Source organism: Sceloporus occidentalis, unplaced genomic scaffold, assembly GCF_023333645.1.
Source record: "Sceloporus occidentalis isolate IW3139 unplaced genomic scaffold, rSceOcc1.0.p SCAF_3, whole genome shotgun sequence".
Lineage (NCBI taxonomy): Eukaryota > Metazoa > Chordata > Lepidosauria > Squamata > Phrynosomatidae > Sceloporus > Sceloporus occidentalis.
Window position 1 is genome coordinate 190,021,767 of NW_028316983.1, and position 24,921 is coordinate 190,046,687.

At 38.3% G+C, this 24,921-nt stretch overlaps 1 protein-coding gene across 5 annotated transcripts in view; it reads right to left on the reverse strand.

Moving 5' to 3' along the window:
* The window catches only part of ZNF521 (zinc finger protein 521), a 363,548-nt gene that overhangs the window by 162,901 nt on the left and 175,726 nt on the right, over positions 1–24,921 (reverse strand). For 4 of the 5 annotated variants that reach the window (XM_089517209.1, XM_089517204.1, XM_089517207.1 and 1 more), the window contains one exon: positions 19,144–19,228. In XM_089517209.1, the coding sequence (XP_089373335.1) occupies positions 19,144–19,228 (85 nt within the window). The remainder of the gene's footprint in view (positions 1–19,143; positions 19,229–24,921) is intronic. The other variant, XM_089517206.1, reaches the window with a different exon arrangement.

Genomic DNA, 24,921 nt, shown 5'->3' on the forward strand with positions numbered 1-24,921 from the left:
GGTAGAAGGAGTACTGGGATAAGAAAGAAAAAGAAGTGAAATACAGAAATAAAAAAGAAAGGAGCCTATTGCCTAAGCAGAACTAAAAAAGACAGTACCACACCTTTTGTTAACAATGGTACAAACCATGGGAATTATATCTTTAGTACCTTTAGTACCATGTACTAAGTACATTTAGTACCATGTAGTACATCTTTAAGCATTTCAGGAAGAATGAGGATGGGAAAAGAAAAAGCCAAAAAGCTCTAATCCTGTATTCAGGAACATGCAATGGGAGAAATACTGAGACAGCTCAGTATTTACAACACTGACTGCTCCTGTTTGGTGCTGTCTATTGTTTGGAAACTTTGAGAGAGAAGGGGGAAGGAACTGACTAGGCAAAGGCCTACAGCAGGACACAGTAAAAAGAAAAAAAAGTATTTTCATGGTAGCACACTCACTCTGAGGCTGTCTCAATTTGGTAATCTTGGCTTCCAGTGAGAGTTCATGCCTGATCTGTTCTAGGACCCATTTGTTTGTCTTTTGGGACATTCACGGTATCCTCAGCACTCTTTCCTAGCACCAGATCTCAAATGAGTTGGTTCTCCTTCTGTCAGCCTTCTTTACTGTCCAGCTTTCACACCCTACCACATCTATATCTGACCTAGGTAAATGAGCAAAGGTACTCTGGATGGGAGCCAACATGATGTATTGGTATGAGGGTTGGACTACAGCTCTGGAGATCAGAGTTTGAGTCTCTGCTTGGTCATGGAAACCCAGTGTCTGACCTTGGGCGAGTCATTCATTCTTAGCCCCAGAAAACCCCATGATAGATTCACCTTAGGGTTGCCCTAAGTTGGAAATGATTTGAAGGCACACAACAACAGCAGCCCTGGAAGACAGACAAGGAACAGGTATCACAAACAGTATTTTACAGAAATTAATTTTACTTCTCATGCACACATAAAGATTCCTTGTCTGCACATAATCCACACTTGAGCAATGACTATGATTTTAACAAGAGTCAGCAGCTGTACCCCTCCAGGTGTTTTTGGCCTACTCAACATGGTGAACACTGAATGTAAATGGACCCTATCAAAAAAGCATATGAAGGGCCACACAGTTGGTCACCTCATGCCTAAAGGTGTTTGTATAGAATCAAAAATGATCAGTGCAAGTATTTTGTTTTATTTTGGGTAACAAGGGCAGTTTCCAGACCGGTGCTTTGCACCGGCCTGGATACGTGCTAGGGTTGCCCCGGGGCGTCCTTTACAGACACCTCTCAATCCTAGCATGTAACCGCGGTGGTGTAATGGCGGCATCCTGTCGGAGCAGCGGGCGCTTGTGACGCCCTTTCAGTGGAGCTGGAAGGAGCTCCGAAACGGAGCTCCTTCTGCTGGTTGTATCGCTGGCGCAGCCTTTACACGGCCAGCGACACAAAATAGAAAACCCCTTTCTCCCCCCCCCCCCCCCCCGCTGTCAGGGTGTCCTTGGGGCATGAAGCCACAGCAGCTTTTTGCCGCTTCCCCAAGGCCTGGAAAAGCGGCGGATTGGGACCTCTGGGGCTGCTGCTGTGGCTGCTGAGGCCCTGATCAGTCGGGAAAAGGTGCAGGTGCAGGCTGCCCCAAAGGGGCGACCTGTATCCCACCAAAAATAACCAAAGTGAGAAAGAATCAGAAGAAGAGGGGGTGGTGGAAAATTTTTGCAAGGCAGATTCAACTATCTATTTTGTGAATGTGACGTTATACATGCTTTGTTCACTTCTTTTCTTAACCAGAAAAGGTAAAAAGAGGGAAATAATCCCCACAGAATAATCATTTAACATATGATGTGATGTGTCATGGAACTGCCTCACCATTATGTAGAACAGAGAAAAAGAAATACCTTCCTAAGTAAGGATCACTGAGTATGTCACTGGTTAATTCCTGCTCTATGTTTCTCATTAGCATTACTCTCAAGTTTCTGATTATCATATCCAAAATATTAAGACATAATAAGTACGAAGGTGCACTTAATTGGATATTAACCAGAACATACTTGACTGGGCAGGAGGTAGGGCCTTGCTTAAACTAATCCTGATATATATTAATCACCAATTAATGAATGGGTTTCAAATTTATTTTCTATTATAAAACACCAGAGCACCTAAGCTTTTCTAATAAAATGAACTGGAATAACAAGACAGTAAAAGGGAATCTTTTAACATTTAAGTTGTCTTGAATTACAGGGGTTATATTATCTGTGGTGTTCCTATTTTTCTTTGCTAAAATTAAAACACAAAGATCATATCAGCACATTTATAAGATAGTGTGTATAAAATGGCTTAAACAGAACGTGGCCATTTGCAAATGCATGCATGAAAAAGATCTATTTGAAACGTTCCCTTCTGTTTTTCAGCCTGCAGTCCTGAACAGCCATTTGGCTTTCTGAGGCACTACTACATGATGCTCATTTATGGAATCAGAGGTGCAGCATTATCACTACAGAGCTGTACGGCTGTTTTTTTTTTTTTTAGTTTGTACTGCTTGCCTGTCTAAGGAGGAAAGACCATGGTAGGGCCACGGGAGGCTGGGCAATCTTATACATCTAGTTCCTAATTAATGGTGACTAACAGAAGAAGTATCTCAGTGGCTAAGCATATAAGTGGGGAAAGCACAGGCTTGGCCTGTGTTTACCTGGCTCGGGTGGTAACTCGGATCAGTCCCTGGGCTGGCATGGGGACAGATGGCTATTTACATGCCCATGCATCCCCATGGCACAGACCCAGTACTTCCATGCCTCCCTTACCTCCCTCTGTTGATGTTGCTAGTGGGTAGACTCCCCCCATCAGTGCATGTGTGTGGAAACGGGGCACCCAACTGCACCCACATGGCCAGGTATCCTGTTTCCACATCAGACACAATGACAGGGGACTACTCACTAGTGGCATCAATGGACTGAGGTAAGGGATGCATGGGGCTGTCTGATCTAACTGGTTTGCTGTGGAGTTTCCAAGAAACTATGCAGCAAACAGGAGTTAGTTTAACCAGTGTTAAGGCCATTTTACAAACCTTCTCTGAACAAGAGAATACCATGATTAGTTGATTTTAGGGTTGCCATAAATTGGAAAGGACTTGATGGCACACAACAATAACAAACCTCAGAATCATGCTAAATTCGCTTCCGGACCCAATACAAGATGTTGGTAGTTACCTATAAAGCCCTAAATGGCTTGGGCCCAGGGTACTTGGAGGACCGCCTCTCCCCATATAATCCACCCCGCACACTCAGGTCAGCCGGGAAGAATTTGCTGAGGGTCCCACCTGCGCAATACGCGGTGACCTCGCAAAGGGCCTTTTCCATTTCGGCCCCAAAATTGTGGAACAACCTTTCCAACGAGCTCCGTTCCACCACCTCTCTGGATCTTTTAAAGAAAAATTTGAAGACCTTTTTCTTTTATCAAGCTTTCCCCCCATGAGTTGTGATATTTCCTGTCCCCCCATTTTGTAATTGTTTCTCATAATGTTTAATGGATTTAACTCAGCTGGTTGTGTAATAGTTTTTAATATGATATTTTTATATATTGCTTTTTCCCCCTATGTATGTATTTTGATGTTGAAATTTTAATCTGTACACCGCTTTGATCATCGCGGAAAAGCGGGATAAAAATAAAATTTTATTATTATTATTATTTATTAAATCAACTGGATCCAGTCTGCCACAATCTGGCCTGATCCTGGCCCCAGGGTTTTGGCCTGCGTTGTCCAAACAGGTCAATGTAAAGCCAGAGAGAACAGCTCCATTGATGCATAGTACAAAATCAAATCAGAAGCATGAGGAAAATGCTGCAAAAACATATTCAATTACAAAAGTTATTGTGAAGTGCTGGAAATGTCTATGGAGGAAATCAAAGGCAAGGGGACAAGTCAATATGTGACATCTCTTTCATGACCCACATTTGTACTACTTAAGGATGAAGCAGATGGTCAACAAGGAGACTCCTCTGGCCATTCAAACCACAGTCAGGCTGCAATTGGCTCAGGACTGCACCAACTGCATAGCCTGCTCTCAAATTGGGCCAGTCCCATGGTGTCAAACAGGCTGCTGGCAGGAGCATTTTTTGATGCTCCTTTTTCCAGTGGCTTCAGGCTGCCCGCCTTGGAGTGGCTTCTGGCTGCTTTGGGGGTGTGCGTCATCTGAATGCAAAGTGGCCAGAAGCCGCTCTTTTTGGCACATCTGTCTTGAGCCCTAGAATGTATCTAGCATCTATTGTATATACTCATTTATAAGTCTAAATATAGCATCTACTGTATATACTGTACATACTCATTTTTAAGTCTAAATATAGCATCTACTGTATATACTGTATATACTCATAAGTCTAAATATAATAATAATAATAATAATAATAATAATAATAATAATAATAATAATAATTTATTTATAGCCCGCCCAATCACAAGGAATCCAGGCGGGTTACAACAGTAAAAATAAACATAATAAAATAAAATACAATAAATAAATAAAATACAATAAAATATAGCATCTACTGTATATACTATATATACTCATTTATAAGTCTAAATATTTTAGTTAAAAAAATCAACCCCCCAAAACCTGGGTTAACTTATCCATGAGTCAATGTAAGTACTGTACTTTTGGGGTTATTGTGTGCCTTCAAGTCATTTCTGACTTACAGCAACCCTAAGGTGACCCTATCATGGGGGTTTCTTGGCAGGAATTGTTCAGAGGAAGTTTGTCATTGCCTTCCTCTGAAGCTGAGAGATAAGTGCCTTAATTCTTGCCTTTACATTCTTTTTGACATGTGCATGTTTTCTTAGCCCTGCCCAACCCTGGTTGCCTTCCGCACACTTTGCAAAGCCACCATTTATTGTAGTTCACTCCTTACCCATCCACCCTTCAGGATGAGCATATTTATTCCTGGCAGAATTTATGGGCCTTTTGGTTTAATGCCACTGAATTTAGTATGGCTGGAAAGGGGGGAAAAATCTGACTATGCATAATTACTGACAGTGAAAAAAAGGTCTTACTAGTAGAAATGTTAAATAATACCTTTGAAAAGAAAAAAAATGAAACATATTGCTTCCTTTAAAAAAATATGTTTTCTTCTAAAAATGAAAAAGTTCTCACACATTTTCAGGCATGATGTGGGATAAATGTAATGCTATGGAGGAATACCTGCCAATGTTGGTTTATTCTGGGGAGGGGCACTTTGCCATCTGAAGATGAGATTTGGACCCAAGAAACAGCAGAGAAAGGGTTAATATCTCTCCTTTGCACCAACCAAATTCAGAAGAACCCCACAGATGTATCTGGTCAAAGAAGAAGAAGAAGAAGAAGAAAAAGAAGAAGAAGAAGAAAGGAAAGGAAAGGAAAGGAAAGGAAAGGTAGACTATCCAAAATTGTATATTCTATTGTATATTCTATATCATTCATGTTTGCCTTGGATTTAATACATGACCATGTGCAGTTGCTGGATGCGAAGAAAAGATTGGTATGGACGTGCAAACAGATTTGGCTAGATTAATACCATGCGCTACAATGCACATGCCCAAATTGCATTCCTGATGTTATTTACTTTTAGCAAGAATAACGAGTAAACCTACATTATTCATCGCTTTGGGTTATTTTGTGTCTTAATTTGTTCATCTCCATTTTAATAAACCTTAAATAAGTGCTTCCTAAAGACAAAGCAAGCTACGCGAACAAGTAGTCCTTTTATCAACAGTTTTGCCACAGAAATACAGAAACATTTCAATGGCTCTTCATTAGCAAACAAATCAACAAGTGATATTTTAATGCATGACTTTATTCCATCTCTGTGGGGACCACAGTTGAGAGTGTGATGTACAGTACAGAGAAAGGAATCATCAGCCACAATGTCCCAGGGCGCTGCCCATTGAGGACTTCTCAGCCTCTGCTTAAAGAGTGCATTTAATTGACTGATAGACAGTAGCTTCTTTGTTCACAGAAGACAGCGAAGTAATGGCAGCTTGAAAATCGTACCATCTACAGAGTCTCCTGAGACTAGTAACAGGGGGATATGTGTCAGGAATAAATAAATAATCTAATTATTAAGCCACTTCCTGTCAAGTTAACTCCAATTTGTTGGCTTTTGAAGGCAACAAAACGAGGCATTTTTCCTCATTATGCTTCTCTTTTTATACCACTGGTAATCACAGGCGGATTAAAGGGTGCCTGATTGGTTTTTTTGTCAAGGAACTGAGAAGCAGCCAAGAGTATAGAAAAACAGAGTTGGGGTTAGAAGAAATTTCATGCTTGTCTCCTTTCCAGCTCCCTAACAGCCCACACTGCTGCCCCATACAGTGCCGCCAGCTGTACAGCAAATGTGTACCCCTCCAACTGCGGCCTACCAGGCCACAAGCTCCATCCTGAGAGCTGTGAGATGCCTCACAATCTTGGCAGGTAGCTACTGCTGTCATAGGCATAAAATTCTAAAGGTGACCTACGAAACCCTGTTAGCTAACCAAATGCAGCAATATGAGCAATATGAGCAGCTGAAGTTTAGCACACGCATACACACTGGCATTCTCTCGTATTATTCATCAACAGAATGCATTTACTGGACATAAAATTACAAAAAAGAACAAACAGAAGCCAACTCAAATTGCCTGAGCAAAACTATTAAAGGGAAGGAACGGAAGTGCATCAGAAGTGAATATATTTTTGTGTTTTAAAATTTGTATGCCATGCAGTATTGAAAAATAAGCTAGCCCAAACCTGAAAAATATATCCCAATAGCTTGTATTACAAATGACTTACAAACAAGAAGAAAAGAAGGGGTAACCTAACTCAGTGCCTTTAAATGTACAGTAATTGGTATGCCTCGGATGACACACTGCTTATTATAACTTAATTAGAGAACCTTGCACTACAGATGTGATTCACTGTACACTACTTTTATGCAACTATTACTTCAATGAGATAAAGATTTTTCAAAAATATTCTACCAAAAGAAATAGACTGTGGTGATCAGAGTCCAACATGCACATGTAAAAGAGTAGATTAGACATGCAATACATTGATGGCAAGTATCTCCTATCACTGGTTACCCCTTCTTTTCTTCTTGTTTGTAAGTCATTTGTAATACAAGCTATTGGGATATATTTTTCAGGCTTGGGCTAGCTTATTTTTAATGGGCATCTAAAGATAAAATAGGTTTAGATTTCATCCTTAAATGTTCATGCTATGCTTAATAAAAGGGAGAATAAAAACTATTTATTATGATATTTCATTTTAAATGTAGTGTGAGGATTCTCCATTTCTGACAAGCAGTCAAAATAATGCCTTTGAGCCCTGTATCAGCTGGAAAGGTGGAACAGATGCTTTATATTCAGTAAATACTTGGGAAGGGTTTCAACAATAGAATGGAGAGGATTTTCAGGTTGAGAAAGGTTTATAAAGGACTGATGCTTTTAAACAGAGAAGATGGTGTGGTTAACTTGCATTTATATCTGCACTTGCCTCTCTCTCTCTCTCTCTTTGACTGCTTACAATTATTTTAGGTTAAATTGTGCAGATAATGAAAGACTATTTAATATTTCCTATCTGCTTCACTGGCACTCTGAATTAGGTTTTCAGTTACAGTTTGCAAATTCCCACTTTGCCCAAATTCTACTAAGCAGTAACACTTCATTTTACATAAGTTTTATCTGCTGTCCCCACACAGAGCTGCCAGCTGTACAGCAAATGTGCAGCTCGCAAACGAAGGCCTACTAGGCCACAGGCTCCATCCTGTGATCTGTTCGGCACCTTGCTGTCATTGGCAAGCATTCCTTGCTATCGCTGTTACTCTCTCTCCACACTATACAGAACTTAGAATCATCTGATTATTAGAATTTGTGGTCCACATTCCATTTCATCCTTTATTTAATCTATCCCCAGATCACACATTTGTTTAAATGTTTTGGCTGGTTTACAAATCATGCAGCCATCTGCACAGTAGGTGTAACACTATTTTTTTTTAAAAGATAAAAGTTATATTATAAATCAACAAAGAAACAGTCACTCAAAATGCTGTGGTGTTGTGTTTATTCTGCCCGGTTTGTTTGGACCAACTCTAAGAAATAAATAGAATTATCTGTAAATCGATGAAAGTCTATGAAAAACAACACCCAGCAGAACACAGAGCTTGCTCCATTACCTACGTTAATATCATGACAGCTGAGGAGAGATGACCTGGCCCACTTCTCATCTCTCCTGTACAGATGGCTATTAAAGAGAAAGTATCCCTTTTGTATGGTCCATGTAGAAACCCTTTATGAGCTTTTCAAATAAGCCAGCATTGCCCACATGAGGGTAGCTTTCTGTAGTATTAAACAAAGCAGATTTCGTCTTTTTCCTACTCAGCTTCTCATCAAACAAACCACAAATTTACCAGATTTAATATCGAACATTGAATCTGTGGATTTTGGTCTACATTTGTTTCTACATTTATTCCTGCATAAAGTTATTGGAAACCTGGCGCCAGCTACTAATATAAAAACTCTCAGCACATCAAATACCTGTCTCATGTTAAAAGCACAGTATAATGTATCTTTTCCACTGTTTCACCTGGCACACTATTCAGTTAAAAGGTGAAGTATCCATTTTCTCATTTTGCTGCTGGCAGGTACTGAATTTATATACAGTACTATATTATGCCACCTATCTAAGTATAGCTATGTGGTATACTTATTATTTGGAACAATATTAAACAAATTTGCATCCTCTCTGTCTAATCATGCAAATATAAACTAATTTAAAAAGTTCTGGAAGTAACATTATTTGGGAGCTAGGTTTACAAGATATACCAAGTGCACATAGAGACAAAGCCTACATGCAGATTTTGTATGGCTATTTTGGGACTCTGTGTGAAAACTATGGTGATTTCAGTCAAGTCAAGCATTCTCTAAAGTTTAATTGCAATGTTTGTTTTTATTTATTATTTTATTTAGGTTTGCCTGCCAAGCTACACTGTACTGAGGAGGAAGAGTGGAATAGGTGGTACTCATTTACAGAGGTCAAAGGGAGACAGAAAGGAAGTAGTGAGTACCTCCTGGTCAAACTTTTAGATTTTGCATAATAACCTGCCCCTTCTGGACAGATATATAACTGAAGATGTGCACTAATTAATGGTGACAAGTACTATGGAAGAGAACCTCTACATGCGCAGAGCGAAGGGAACATACACTTTATTTGATTGTTTGTCTTCACATCGCATTACAGTTGGCTCTCTCCTTTCATGGGCTTGTCATCCGTGGATTGGAACAGGCACTATTTTAACCAATAGTAGTGTGTGCATGCGATTGCACATATTTCACGCCACCATTTTAAGCATTAGGACTTGAGGTCTGCGGATTTTGCTATCTGTAGGTGGGAGGGAGGTACAAAGAGCAGACCATACATGTATAATGTATGTTGCTGTTGTTGTGTGCCTTCAAGTAATTTCTGACATGATGACCCTAAGGTAAACCTATCACTAGGTTTTCTTGGCAAGATTTATTTGGGGGGGGGATTGCCATTGCCTTCCTGTGAGATTGAGTGAGTGTGACTTGCCCAAAGTCACCAAGTGAATTGCATGGCTGAGCTGGGGATTCAAACCGTGGCATAATGTATAAGACGTGATTATCCCTCATAAAGGAAATAAATGGAATTTGTTGCAGTTATGCACACTGACATACACTGAAAGAATTCCATGCACACCTGAAGGATAAGGAGCTCTGAAGAGGAAGAAAAAACAACTGGATCTATGGCTGTAAAGAAAATGCTTTCTACATAGTGCCAAACCACTTGAACACCTGTTTATTACAGATGATGACGACGATGACAATGATGAAATACACACTTAGCAATTGGTTATTAAAAGGGGGAGGGGTGTTAAAAATTTTACACTATAAGGAATGTATCAGGGAGAGGACTAAAACCCACCCTCACTACCACCTTACCTTGCCACTAGGGACTAGAATCTGGATCTTCCAAATCAGAGTCCAACACTAATACTGTGCTTCTCAGGCTTTTTGATGTGGGAGAATGGCAATTTCCCCTCCAATGTGCCAGCAATTGGTACCATATTTGTGCCTTTTGGCTACAAATGTTTCTTTCTGTCTTTGAAACTCATTGTGGAGCAAAAGCCACTGGCTCATAGACTGGCACCAGTATACAGACTGCCACTTTAAGCAGCACTGCTCTAATGAACACACCACTTACATTCTGGCTAGTTTCAAAGTGAAAGCTGAAGCTTTTGACCTCATCTTCCGATGTATATAAAGAAGAAGCACAAGACCCTCAGGCTGATATCTAGTAATTGTTGTAATGAAAAGCCATGGTTTCCTGTTACGTCTGAACTGAACAACCATATAATTCAGTTAAGTCATTCTTGACCATACAGGAGGGACTTTGTTAACACACCACTTCCCTTTACAAAACAAATTTTTATTCCCAACTGAATGCAATTATTGTCCTTGAAATGTTATGGCTACATAATCATGTACAAAATGTGGCAGACATACTAATTTATAAGAATAAACAAGCAATAATAAAATAGCTTTGGAAAAATGGTAATTATTAATCATATTATTATTATTCCAATAGTAATGTGCGCATTTATACTGGGAACAAGACTGGAAATGGGGCAGAGGAAGAATTTTTTAAAAAGATCGAGAATGAAAAAGGTCATCACACTGCATCATCCAAAGTTTTTACATAATTTTATTTGTTAAAGAACCACAGGTTGTTTTTGGCAGGTAATGCTACCAGCAAAGAACCATAAAGATTGTGATTCCTCTTAGCCTACTTTTATCATTTTCTTTGTCAGTCTGATCAGCCCTCAATGGTAAATGTGCTTCTTTATTGTGCACAGCTAGCGGATTGCAAATTTGCTCGCTATGTTTCATGAGACAGTTGTCTGTGGCTGTTTGGAACATATTTACCTCTTTGGGGATTTATGCACTAGCTGCAGTGCCAACCTCCATGGTACTAGAGATTTCCTTCTAAATAAAAAGGATAATTGGTGGTTGGTAATTATCAGTCAAAAATTATCAGACTGAAAAAATTAAGCCTTCATAAAATAGTTCTTGGCAATATCACTACTTTACATTATCTGATGCCTAACTGCACTTTATTCTGAGTGCATACAAATTTAAACCTCCGCTCTTGGATTCCTTTGCTGAGTAAAAAAAGACAGGAGAAGTCTGACTCCTCTTCATCCACCTCATCTGGGACTATGTCATGGAGAAAGCAGAAGGGATATAATCAGGGTTAAAGATTTGCCAATCTACCCTCCTATTTCAAATCAACTATTATCTCTTCAGATTGAGCTTTATTTATTTAGATGGAGCTTCGCTTTTAATGAAGCATAACAATACCCTCCTCATCACTTCCATGTTACTAGAAATGATACTTGTAAATTTTCTCATCCTATATGCGAAAGTGTGTTTTGATGCATCAAGACATCCCATAGAGAAAATGATCACTAGCTCAAGTTTGCAATTCAGAATTTTTAGGATTTGCACAAAATATACTTTTCAGGTAAAAACCAAGTTTTTTATGAACAATTTTTTTTTTGCAAAAAACTCTCAAAGTAAAAAACAAGTAAAAATGTGCAAAAATTCTCATAAATTCACCAAGCAGAGGGAAAAAAACCCTATTTGAAATGTTTCCTTCCTGCATGGAAATTCAAAATAAGTGAAGATTTCTATCATGTTATCTCATCACACACATGCTCAAAAAAATTTCAGTTCTCTAAATAACATTATATGATTCAGCATGTTTATTTTAAACAGTATAATCAGACAAATTCAAAACTTTATGTGGAAATTATTCTATTGGAATATTTGTAAGGAGAATAGCATGCAGTTCCCTTGTATGTAACAAAAAATGCGTATAACTGAAAGAACACTTTTTAAGGTAACATACATAAGGACAAATATACAGATATAGATAAAGATATATATTAATAACTTTATTTTGCTGAGGTATAAATGCTGTACCTTCAGCTTTAGTCGTTCTCAGAACTACTTATCAATTCTATTTGAAGCTGGGGGCGGGGGAGCCTGATTCAATTCAACTAGCTGAACATTTTATTTCAGTGAAGTATGTATGTGAGGCTGTTGACACAGGCAACTTATATTTTGTCTTGTACTTGTGACTGATTGAGAAATAAGAGATTTTGTGGGAAAGAAACAAGCTTAGCAGTACATTAATTTATCAGTGTATTTGCCACATCCTGTATTTAGACTATTCAACATAATCAATTTCAGTACCATAGCCATGACAACAGTGTACAGAGTGGGAATATTTCCAAAGAAAATTATAGCATAGTTTGCCCCCGATCTCTCCTTAATATACACATGTTGATTAAAAATCCTGATTGTTTGAAAGCACTGCACACACACAGGGTTATTTAGGAAATTTGAATGGATTTTCTGAATAAGCTCATCATGGAAAAAGCAGTACAAATTATAGCACTGATCTTAATTAGCAACACCAGTGCTACCTAAAGTGCAGGTTCATGGATCGGTCCATGGATTGCTGCTGGTAACAAGGCATTACTAGCCATAAGCCATCAGTTGGGAAAGTAAAGTAAAGATGTGGCAAATGGACACAAATACAGCATCAGCATCTAGCACACTGAAGACAAAATTGGAAGTTCCCCATAACAATCAGCCTAAGAGGCACTCTCTTACATGCTTTTTTGAAATAATATATTAACATTTTTCCCCCAAAGAAGGGGACCCCCCCCCCCCCATGGCTTCAAAATTTCCAGAAATTTTACATCTCTATTTGCAAGAAGGAAGCAATGGGATCAAGAATGAACAATAAACAGAAAGAAAGAAAGAAAGTCAATAAAAAGTAATGCACAGAGTAGCTCTCCCTGCTGATCTGCAAATCGACTTGTTTTACCACTGCATTTACACATGTATTATGACAAATCTTAAGGTGCAAGGGTATACTGTATCTTCTTCTTTGATGATGCTATAATTCTCTGAGAGAGTCAGCATGGTGTAGTGGTTTGAAAGTTGGAGTATGACTGGATAAGAGGGTTCGAATAAAAAAATAAAAAAATTTAAATCCCATTTTCTTTTTGAGTAAAACTCGTCTTGTTTTTATAGATTCTGAGGAAACATTCCAGGCTGTTAATCTTCAACATTTTTCTTGCCCTAAAAGCAATCTCGTTTTTATAAATGATGTATCTCAAAAATGGAAAATAGGTGTTATCTGCATTAAATGCAGATAATTGAAGCATGACTTGCATGTCACATTTTATGTAGGCATTTTCTTCCCTTGTGGAAAGATTCTATAGTGAGCACGTATAAATAGGTGTCACTATGGTTATGGCATGAAACAATATCATGCATGACAACCAGGAGAAATGCACCTGTTTCCTATTCTATCTCATCCAAATTTTAAGACAATAGGGCAAGTAGGGGCACCTACAACATTAACATTTTTGCTTCCACAAGTTCTTCCGATGAGGAAAATCACTACTGCTGTAAATACTTTTTATCTATATCAATTCACAAGTCAAAACTGGGTGCAACAGAAATCCTGGAAGTGCATCAGAATATAAATTTCTTAGCACATTATAGATGCTAAATCCTTCTCAGATTACAATGGGAGTGACACCTGTGAGCAAAATTTGCAACATCAGAACTGACTTCCAATGTTAAAACAATTTTAATATAATAGAGAGAATAAAAAAAAAATCAGTACTTATTCTCCCTCTTTGAAGTAAGATCCCAATCTAGCTTGATACAGTTTTACCTGATAAAAAATTAAACTCCATTGTTCTCTACCAAATGATCAGAGGCAGGTGGAAAGTGGGTGGCAAGTAAACATACCCTATGAGACTGTCTGACAATCTAGAATAATCCCTCACCCACACAGAGAAGTGTCAATTTTCTTCATGTCAAATGTTCCATTTCTGCTACTTGCTGAACATCTCATTAAAAATAACCAAACACTGAGATCCATCTAAAGAAATGGAAAGAGGTGTGTGTGTGTGTGGTGTTGTTTTGTATCTTCCAAAAGCAACATGATCAAAAGATCCTAGTGCTTTATCAGCTGCATTGACTCCTAGGCTTTTTCAAGGCTCTATTCAAAGTACTTCTTTTAACCATTAAAGTTCTTAACAGTTTAGTATTGTAACAGAAATTTCAGGAAACTTAAAGATCTAGGCCTGGCATAACAATGATTGACAAGAGGACCTAGTAAATTGAAAATCCATAAGTTTATTTCCAATTGTCGACAAGGGAAAACATTGAACTCAGTGGAATTCAAGTTCCAAAAAGCTGAGATCCCAAACAAGACAAAATGGCTCTTTTTATATTATTGAAGACAAAGAAGCTTCTTCAATACACCCGATTGGCTAATTACAATTTAAACATACAGAATTCTTACAATCAGAACAGAAATACATGCATACATTAAAACTGCATCATCACTTCTTACCCCCTCCTTTAGGAATTTAGTAGCTTTCCTTCTAACCTTGCTTCTGAATATCAACAATGTATCCTTATCTCAGTAGTTTATGTTATGTCTTTTTACTGGTGCCAACTTCCATTTAGGTCAAGATGCACTCATTATTCCTTTGCTCTAGTTTTTTCTAAACTCCAAGCCTCTATTTTAAAAACCTATTTTTTCTTTAACCAAAGCAACTCCATGTTTCTATGGCTTTTTATTTCAACAAGGAATTTCCACCACATTCCCCCCTTTTGATGCTTCATCAATATTTTATATTGCATGATACCATCAACTATTAACTATGTTTATATGACATTTTAAACTCAGAACAAAACAAACTTATCTTGCAGTTACCAAAATATTAACATTCTTACCATCACCAAGCAAGAACATCTTCCAGTCAGTCTAATTTCAGAAAGACAGGGTATCTGGGAGGGAAAACCAATTTTGTTCATATTTATCCTGCCTGAATTTCAAGGTCTTCCTCAGAGGCTTCTGCTCCAATGCCACACATTTATCGAAGTAGTGTGGGTTACTTCCCACTGATGGCCCAAGCTAGCTCACTGCCTCGGGCAGGAGCAGAAGCACCACTCCCCATAAAACAGCCATCTTTGTTGCTTCCACTGAGAGGATTTTTTTGACGGTAGTTAAGGAATGCTCTCTCTAGAAACTTTTGCTTGGTGCTTTATGTCATTAGGTGAAAAATCTTAATCATTTTTAAAAAATATCTGTGATTTAAGTGCTTTGCACCACTCTTTATGTACTACATTTTTCTAATCTACTTTAATTCTTTTCTGTTGCAAACTGTTATTTCATCTTGCTTTGCTAACTGCATTTTATCTCATTAATTGTGAATTATTGTTGGATGGGTTATAGATGTGAGATGGAATTTTTTTCAGACTGCATTCCTATGCATATTTTCCTGGGAGCAAGCCCCAATTAGCACAGTGGAGCTAATTTTACAATGAAGATGCAAAGGATTACGATCAGTGGGGGTAGTGTTTTACATAGCATTGGGATAGTGGGATCTATAAAACGTACTGAACCATATCCCCAAAACAGATTCATCATCTTTAAATTTCAACCTACAACTGGACATGGAAGTCACCAGCTCCACCAATTGTACTGTATATGTAACTTACCTCTACGTATCTTAGTAGGAGCACAACAGTGCGTACAGTGACTTCCAACATTACAGTTATAGTGTTATATGTACAGTTCTTTCTGTGATGGTTCTGCTCAACAGAACTGCCATACAATGATTTTTCTATATCTTTTTGTGCATTTTCTATCCATACCCCAAATTATATATTCTGAAGTTAAACTTGTTTCCTTCTAGTTGTGTTCACAGAGTGTGCTTTTGCATACAATTGTCTATGGGTTGGGATGCTAATCGAATACAGTTATCAGAAGATTATAAATGAGTATCTTTGACATTTCTCAAAGCCAGACTCAGGAAAATATCAACAATATACTGTGGCAGTCAAATTACCATAAAGTCACTCTTGAATTTAGTGCTGATCATTGAGGCATGTTCTGCTAACCATCAATGTCTTACTTACTGGAAGAAGGAGGTCATTTGCCTCAAGACTGTATGCTCTGATCCACATTAATCTGTACACATTTACAACCCCACTGCTTGATAGCCACTTCCATAAGACATGGCAGGAAGTCACTCAAAAATGGTGAGGTTCCCATTGGGGCTAGGCCATATGGCTTTTGTGAGAAAAATTATGTTTTCATGTCAAATATGTATTAGCACAAGAAAGAAGCATTACCAGAAGGCAGTGCAGCAAGCAGTAAACTATAGTGCGCCCGCGCTATAGGCAGGCGCCCCATACGCAGCTTCTGGCTTACGCGGCTGCATGATGGGAGAGTGAATGGCACACATGCCTGTGGCGCACACACTCTCCCGCAACGCGAGCACGAGCCCCCATTCGATTGAATGGGACTTGAGCTTACGTGTTTTTTGGCTTACGCTGGGGGGTCCAGAACGGATCCCCCGCATAAGCCAAGGGACCACTGTATACAAAGACCAGACTTAAAGACAAAGCAGGGCTGAAATGACGTCAGATGCATTGAAGTACACTACAGTTTTTTTCTGTCCCCTCTGCTTTTTTTCGTCCACTTCTCAAATCTGGAATTATGTATCAAAATTGGAACCAAACTAGTATTGCAGTTTTCACCAATTCATCTGTGTATTTGAAGTGCTCTTCTTGGTATGATTCAGAGTAATCCCTAGCCCTTTCTGGGTATTTTCTGAAGTTCATTGCAAGCAATTTTAATATGACAGCAGATGAAACAGCATAGCACTGTCCTAGGTCCTTGATCGTATCAGACAGAGTGTATAGTGCTGCCAAGCTTTATGTAGCAATGGTAATTCATGTTGATACAACAACAGTGATTCCTGATCCCTGTTACTATACCACTATGACCTCATGGGTAGGCTGAACCTACCATTAAGGAAGGTTCAGGAAGGGTTGGCATCTTAGGATGCTTATCTTGGGAAACCATGAAAGCATAACACATTTTTTTTCTGTGAGCCACCTTGGGTCCCACTCCATGGGAAAGATGGCATATCCATAAAAATAAGTAAATAAAAAGTATAATTGTCCACTGCATAGTTAGTCATACACAATATACAAACTGAAACAAATGGAAGTTAAATGAGACTTGGGGGCAAAACAGACACACTCCGAAGGAGCAGCTTCTGGCCGCCCCTTTGAGCGACTGATTGGGGCTGCGGCAACCACACTCCATGGCTCTGATCTGGCATTTTCGTGGAATGAAAAGAAGTGGCAGAAAACTGCTCCTGCTTTGCACCAGGAAAAAGGTGCCTTTGCTGCCCTGGCAGTGATTTTTTCCGGCTTTCTGCAGCACAATGTGTGTAAACACTATGCCACAGAAATGCTGTGAAGCTGTCGTACGTGCAGTCAGCCGTACGGTTTCCCGGCGGTATGGGGACGTTCTGCTGTCTGAATGCTACGTTCCCACACCACCGAGAAGCTGACTCTTTTTGCCAATCTGTACCGGCCCTGTAAGAATATAAAAATCCCACTGATTTAAACAGAGCTATGCCAAGTATTAATAAATCTGAAGCAAATTTTTACATTTAGATTTATGCCACGTGCATCAAAATTCCTTGGTTCCTTGTTAGTCACTTTTCACCAGCAGAATACTTTAGTTCACAAAGCAATATTGATACATAAATATGCCTCATTCTAAGTTCTACTTTGGCGATAATGTCATTCAGAATGTAAAGTGTAACTTGTATTCAATGATAGTTTTTTGTGTGAAAAGAATTCAACTTGCATTCACTGACAGCATGATCCTAAGCATACTTACGCAGAAATAAATCTGATAGACTGGAAAGGGATTTATGCCCCTTAACACATTAAATCCTACAAATATTTTCCTGGAACTAAGCCCTATTTGACTCAGTAGTGATTACTTCTGAGTAGACAGGCATATGATTCTACTTTAAGTCTTTTGGATTTCAGTCTGTTTTACTTAGAAGAATGAGCTGTTTACTGGAGAGGACATATACTGAGTTAACATGCCAATTTCTATAGTCCAATAAATTTACATGAAAATAAATAAAATCGGGTAGTAACACCAAGCATGAAGTGATACTTGTAGAAGAGATCCAAGGATGTTTTAAAAATAAATAAATAAATAAATAAATAAATAAATAAATAAATAAATAAATAAATGGGTTTGCAGATGTAGAGTTTTATGCTGAACTGAATCTTCTGGGGAAAGTTTCAATGTGTTGTTTTGCTTTCAACATTAAAACAAATAGTGTAAAAGGAGTACAAGACAATGATGCTAATTCCTGCTTAAGGGATTTTAAAGAAAAACACACAGAGAAAAAAAAAGGCAATATTATTTTATTAGCAGGCATAAGATGTGCTTGATAAATTTAATTGGCTTGCAGAATCCTTACTATTATTACTAAGTGGTAACCAAATTATAAACAGTACAGATAACCCTAAGGGAGCAAGCAAATAATGGCAACATATGACAATCAAAGACAATGCTTAGTGCTTCTTATGACATTTGCTAACTTCAGATGCCTCATATAAACATTATAAACAGTGAGTGCAGATTCTTAATCCTACCAAGAACAGGTTTTAGCTTTGTCTCAATTAAATATTATTTCATTCTATAGATAGCATGTCTGGATTGTTTTCAGGCTGTTTAAACACAACATCTATCTCTATTTTATGGCCACTGGAATTATTTATGTTTCTTATTGACAAAACTTGCCAATTCTTGTAGTGGTACCAAGGTGTTCGAGCAGTACTCAGTAGTGTCATTATCATAATAACTTCTGAAATTAAAACCTGTCTAAAACTCTGTGGAAAGCTAACAACCAGTTCATTAACCATTCCTGTTAGTTTGTTTTCAATAATGCAAAAATGATTAGAAGTTTAATTTGTTAATCACCTGTGTTTTGACTGGCAGTAGTATATGATTCTCTGCAGAAGTCTAAACTAGCCCTTGCAGAAAATAAAGTATGCTAATGTTTTATTAGGCCTAATAATGATTTTTTTAAAAAATAAATCTATCACACCTGGGTAAATCACTGACGCTTGTACAATTAATTTCTCCTTAACTCTGTTTAATTTTACAGGCAGTGATGAATACAGCTAGGAGAACAGTCTGTCTATCATCAACAAGATTTAGTACTTCACTCACCAATCATGTGGTTTGCAACATGAACTTGGATATCCCATTCATTGTAGAAAACCATCTGGCACTTGATGCACTGGTAAGTCTTCTTCTAGAGGAAACAATGGTGGAAAGTCTTAATTAAGCAAATAGTACAAATATTTTTCTTCTCAGAACACTCAAATGGAAAACAACAACAACAACAGTAAACTAAAAACATAGACATTTTAAATATGTTTAATACTACTACAGAATAATACATCCCTTCAGTCTCTTTCCTGTTACTCCTGCATTGCAGTGTTTAACTGTCCACAAGACAAAAGCCTGATACATTCTGGAATGGGTCTGGGTCTGGGTCTACTACTACTACTACTACTACTACTACTACTACTACTTCTTCTTCTTCTTAACTCCATGATGTCTCAGATGATAATGGAACCATATCAATAGTCATTTTCCAAGTGTGAACTAACAATAGCATGCAATATAACAATTGGTAATAAATCAATCAATTTACTGTCCTGCTGAGTGGGGAATGAAATCTTACCATGTGTCTTCACTGGATCAAAAATCCAGTAAAACAACGATGTGCTAAGATCGTTGCTGCTGCTTGGTAACTTACCAAAATGACCACCTTACCAGAGAGTTACATGCTTCCAATGCCATGTTACTTCTTGGTAAATTGAATTCAACCAATATCATGGGATTTCCTGGTTTTAAGCAAGGGATGTGTTTGTAATGTAGATCATGTTGTTCTTACACAGTAGCTGATTTCCATGCCTCCTGGGAGATGTTAGAGTCTGTGGCCCTAATAAAACTGGTTTCTTTACATGATGCACAATTACTTCTAGGTACACTGATAGCACAATTCCAAGATTAAGTTAGGTCCACTGATGCACCAACTTGCTTTAAGGTATTTTTGTTCTTGTTTAAACTGGTGGGGCCTAGAAATATGACACATGTTCAGGATCTCCTACATAAATTTTCAATTTTACAAATGGATCAGTGGGAGAAAGCATGGAGCAGAGGATTGAAATATACTGTATCACAGAGTTTAAAATAAAACTGGTATAAAATGTACCATAGATGGTACCTATCTTCAGATAAAATAGCTAAAATTTATTAAAATGTAAATAATAATTGTTGGAAGTATAATGAAACATCTGGAATGTTCTATCATTGCTGGTGGATGTGTAAGTTTGCCACAAAATATTGGGAAACAATTAATGAAATGATTAATGAGATATCAGATATAAAAAATGGAAATGAAACCTGAAATCTACTTGCTTGGAATATTTGATGATAAAATAGAGAAGAAATGTGGGAAAATCCTATTTTATTTCATTACTGTGGCGATGATAGCCTTTGCCCAAAATTGGAAGAAGAAAGAAATTTCTATGAAAGAAAGAAACTATATGATGTTATAGAAGTAGTTAGATTATAGTCAACATGCCCTATTTTGCTAAATTGGAAGCACGGACAAGGGAAGTGTGTCCCTTTCCAGAGCATTCGATGCCATTAAGCATGGTATCCTTCTGGAACACCTGGGGAATTTGGGAATCAGAAGCACTGTTCCAATGGTTCTGGACCTATCTCATGTGTGTGGTGTGTGGTGTGTGTGGTTTCCAGATGGTAGTATTTGGGGAGAGTTGCTTCTCAAAAAGGGAGCTATTATATGATGACATACCAAAAGATGCCAGTCTATTCAAAATCTAAATGAAACTTCTGGGCAATAGTGTCACTAGGGCTGATGCCATCCCAATGAAGTAACTCATGCTGTCACCCCCAGGCTGCCTAGCACCCCCACCAGCCTGGCCAATGGTCCCCCAGGAGCAGATCAGACTGCTGTAGAAGTGAAAGGCTCTGGTGTACTTGCCGCCACCAGCTGGTGGACTGGGGCACCTGACAGTCCATGTTCAGGTTGTCCTGGTCTACTTGTCTTGTTCCCAAGTCCTGAAGGGATGCATGCACCATTCATAAATGGGAAAGACCTCCAGGAGTTTGCCGTGGTGTGGCCACTGTCCTGAACAGCCTCCTTGATGCCTTCAGGTAGATAAGACTGGGTCTTTCCCAGGACCTTCAGTCTCTTAAGAGAGTCCCAGTTTATTTGCAGAGGGGTGAGGCTGTACATTCAACACCAGAATGCAAACACCCCTCTGAAGTGCAGTTTGCACCAAATGCATCCCCCTAGGAATGCCCCTGTCACTGTAACGGATCATCTGGAGTCATAGAGTCGGGTGCTATCAGTATGCTGATGATTTCTCCATGTCTTCAAAAATAGCCCCAGCTAAAGACAGTGTGTCTCCTGTGAATGAATGCCAGGAGGAGGTAATGGGCCAGAGGAGGAATAACAATTTGAATCTGAATTCAGATAAGACAGAAGTACTTACAGTCAAAGTTCCTAAATTGGGTTTGGAGGACCTAAAGATGATAGTGCACGTGCTGGTAATCTCAAGGGTGGACTTTTGTAATGTGCTATACATTGGGCTACTTCTGTACCAAATTTGGGGTATAAATAAATAAATAAATAAATTGTAATTTTTTAATTATAGATTGTTTTAATATGTATGGGTTGTGTTTATTCTTTTAAAATGATGTGGTTTTTTTAAAAAATTAATGTTTTGTATTTGTTGGTCTGTTGCTGTTCCCCACCTCATTCCTTGGGGAGAAGCAGGTAAGAAATTATTGTTGTTGTTATTTGATTAAATATATTATTAGAAGCAATTGTATTATTAGTGGCAGCATCCTGACTGAACTGCTGGTAGCCTCAAGGATGGGCTTTTGCAATGTGCTTTACATTGGGCTATCTATGTACCAAGTTCATAAACTTCAATTAGTGCAAAACATGGCAGCCAAACGGGTTACTGGTACATCCAGGATTTTAATATCACACCAGTATTAAAACCACTCTATTGGCTGCCAATTAGTTTCTGGGCAAGTATTAGTATCTTTAAAGCCCTACAGAGTTTGGGCCCCAGATTATCTATGGGATCGCCTGTTCCTGTATAATCTGCCTCATACACTCCGATCCTCTGTGGGACATTTACTCCAGTCAGCCAGGACTAGGTTGGCAGTTGTCACCCAGCGGACTTTTACTTCAGCTGCGTCTAGACTGTGAAATGACCTGCCGGAAGAGATTTAACAGCTGAATATACTGTCCAAATTTAAAACAGCATTAAAGACCTGTCTTTTGGGGCAGGCCTATCCAGATGACTTTTTAATTGTGAATTTTAAATTATGAATTTTAAAATATGGATTGGTGGTTTTAAATATGTATTTCTCTAGTTGTTCTTTTAAATTGATGTTGTTTGTTTTTAACCCATGTTGTAGGTGGTATATTAATCAGTTGTTGTTCCCTTCCTTGATCCATGGGGAGAGATGGGTTATAATATATAACCCTTCCCATATTATTACAATACAATACAATACAATACAATACAATATCATTAATATAAACATTTAAAACAGTTGTTTATCTTTAATCAATGCAGAGTCCTTCAAGTCATTCACATAGAACCAAGTCATGGTTTTGTTTCTGAAATTTTTCCTAGTCTTGGGAATTTTTGATAAAATATTTCTTTGGTACTTATTGAAACATATTATATACATTTAACCATGCCCAAATTGCAGACCAGTGTCTAAAAATGTAATGCTTGAAAGAGGTGATATTTCAGTGATATATAGTACTATCATCATAATCCTTGAGGATTGCAAATATTTTCAGAGTTAACTCAGTGCTTTCATTCAATGTCTAAATCGTATCCTTGCTTCCATCATCTACAAGTAATGGCTGTTTAAAGGCCTCACTACATAAACCTAGGATGAGAATCATACACCTCTCCAGAAGTTGTTGAACTGCAGGCAGTTCTCAACATTCCTCAGTATACTGGATAGGATGGATGTCAATTCAACAACATCTGGATGTCTGCACAATTCCCATCCTTGACATAATCATTTCTCACACTGTTGAGCTTCATAAAATCTACTAAAGAATAGATTCATCAGCTTTCATTTACCAAAGTAGAGTGGATCCTTGTTATACGCTGGGGTTGGGTTCCAAGATCCCCTGTGGATAACAAAATCCGTGGGTGTTCAAGTCCCATTAAATATAATAACATAGCAAAATGGTGTCCCTTATAAAAATTTGAAAATCACGGTTTGCTATTTGAAATTTATACATTCTTGAACATTTTCAAACCATGGATGCTTGAATCCGTGTATAAAAAAATCTGTGTATAAGAAGGGCCGACTGTATATTTATTTATTATTTATATCTGCCTATATGTTTTAAGAAGTTACCTGTTCTCATAAATTCTATAACATCTGTGTGTGTGTGTGTGTGTGTGTGTGTGTGTGTGTGTGTGTGTGTAATTTGTGAAGACTTGAGTCAAACTGAAGTACCTGTTTGCTGAAGACAGCAGTTATTGCTGAAATTCTCCCTGTGCAGCAGGTCTCACTCATAAATACAGACATGTATAGGACTGTACTGTAGTTGTTGTTTTTCTCCTTCTTAATGGTGCTTTTAATATAGACTTAATGCTGTCTCAAGCCCAAAGGAAAGTTTTTGAAATACCAGCAAGAGATGAACTAAAGTGTTAGTACTGTTTCTGCAGACTAATTTCTACAAATGTTTACATTTACAAAAATGGAAACATCAACATTCTCAATGGTTCACACCACATGTTAATTTTCAGTGCAAACAACAGTTTTCTTTTCAGTACTTTTTAAACAATCCGAAGGCTTTTCATGGTTTACACTGATATCTAATTAAATACCATTCTGACTAAGCCCTTCCTACCATTCTTTTTATGAACATCTGCCTTCAGAGTTGTAGTTGTGACATTCCCTCCCCATGCTTCAGCCTGAAGGTAAAGCGTTTGAATCTCTCTTCAGAAAATGGTAAAACCATTACCAACTGGGATGGGGGAATGGATGATGCTTACCATAGGAAGATGGAAGTTGGTGAATTTGTCCTCAGCTCTGATAAATTTGGCCAGGTTTCTCTATAGAACACCAGCCTCAATTGTTAGGTGAAATTATGATATTGTTCTGGGATACGTGCTTCTATGTCCTGGAGCAGGTGCCCTACTCATCTGTTTTTCATGTCGGATTTTGAGGCAGGAAGGCCTGGGAATAATGTAATTGAACTAGAGTTCCACAGTGTCCCATTCTGAGCTAGTCAGTACAATCTCAGCCACTGTACTGAACTCAGTCATACTGGTCATTCTGGAGAACTTCAACATCTACACAGAGACCACCTTGTTTTGAATGGCTCAGGACGTCATGGTCAAAGAACTGCTATGGGGCTGCAAATCCAACCCCTAGTCATACATGGCCTTATGTTTTGTTCTAGATAGCATGTGGATGTTTTTGTCATGAACAGATAATCGCTGGTGTGAATTTTACTTACCTCTATAGTGGTGGATCTGAAGATGGACCTGAACTGTTTCCTAACTGCCCTGAAAGTCTTCTCTACTGCCTCAATTGGTGATTTATTAAAATCCTGGTCAAGCTCTAGAATAGGCAATAGCAATAGCAACTATATTTCTATATCGCTTATCGGTGAACTAGCACCCCCTAAGTGCTAGTTTACTGAACTAACCTGCCTTTAAAAAAAAAAAAGACTTCAGCTGCCAGCAGAAAGAGAGCACCATGGCTACTCCCAGACTGTAGAAGCCTCTTCCATAGGAGGTCAGGTTGGCCTCGTTGGTGCTCTCTTTCCACTGGTAGCTGAAGGCATTTTTTAAGGCAGGTTGATGGATGAATTTTACTTATATAATGTGGTGTGTTGTTTTAATGCTTTAA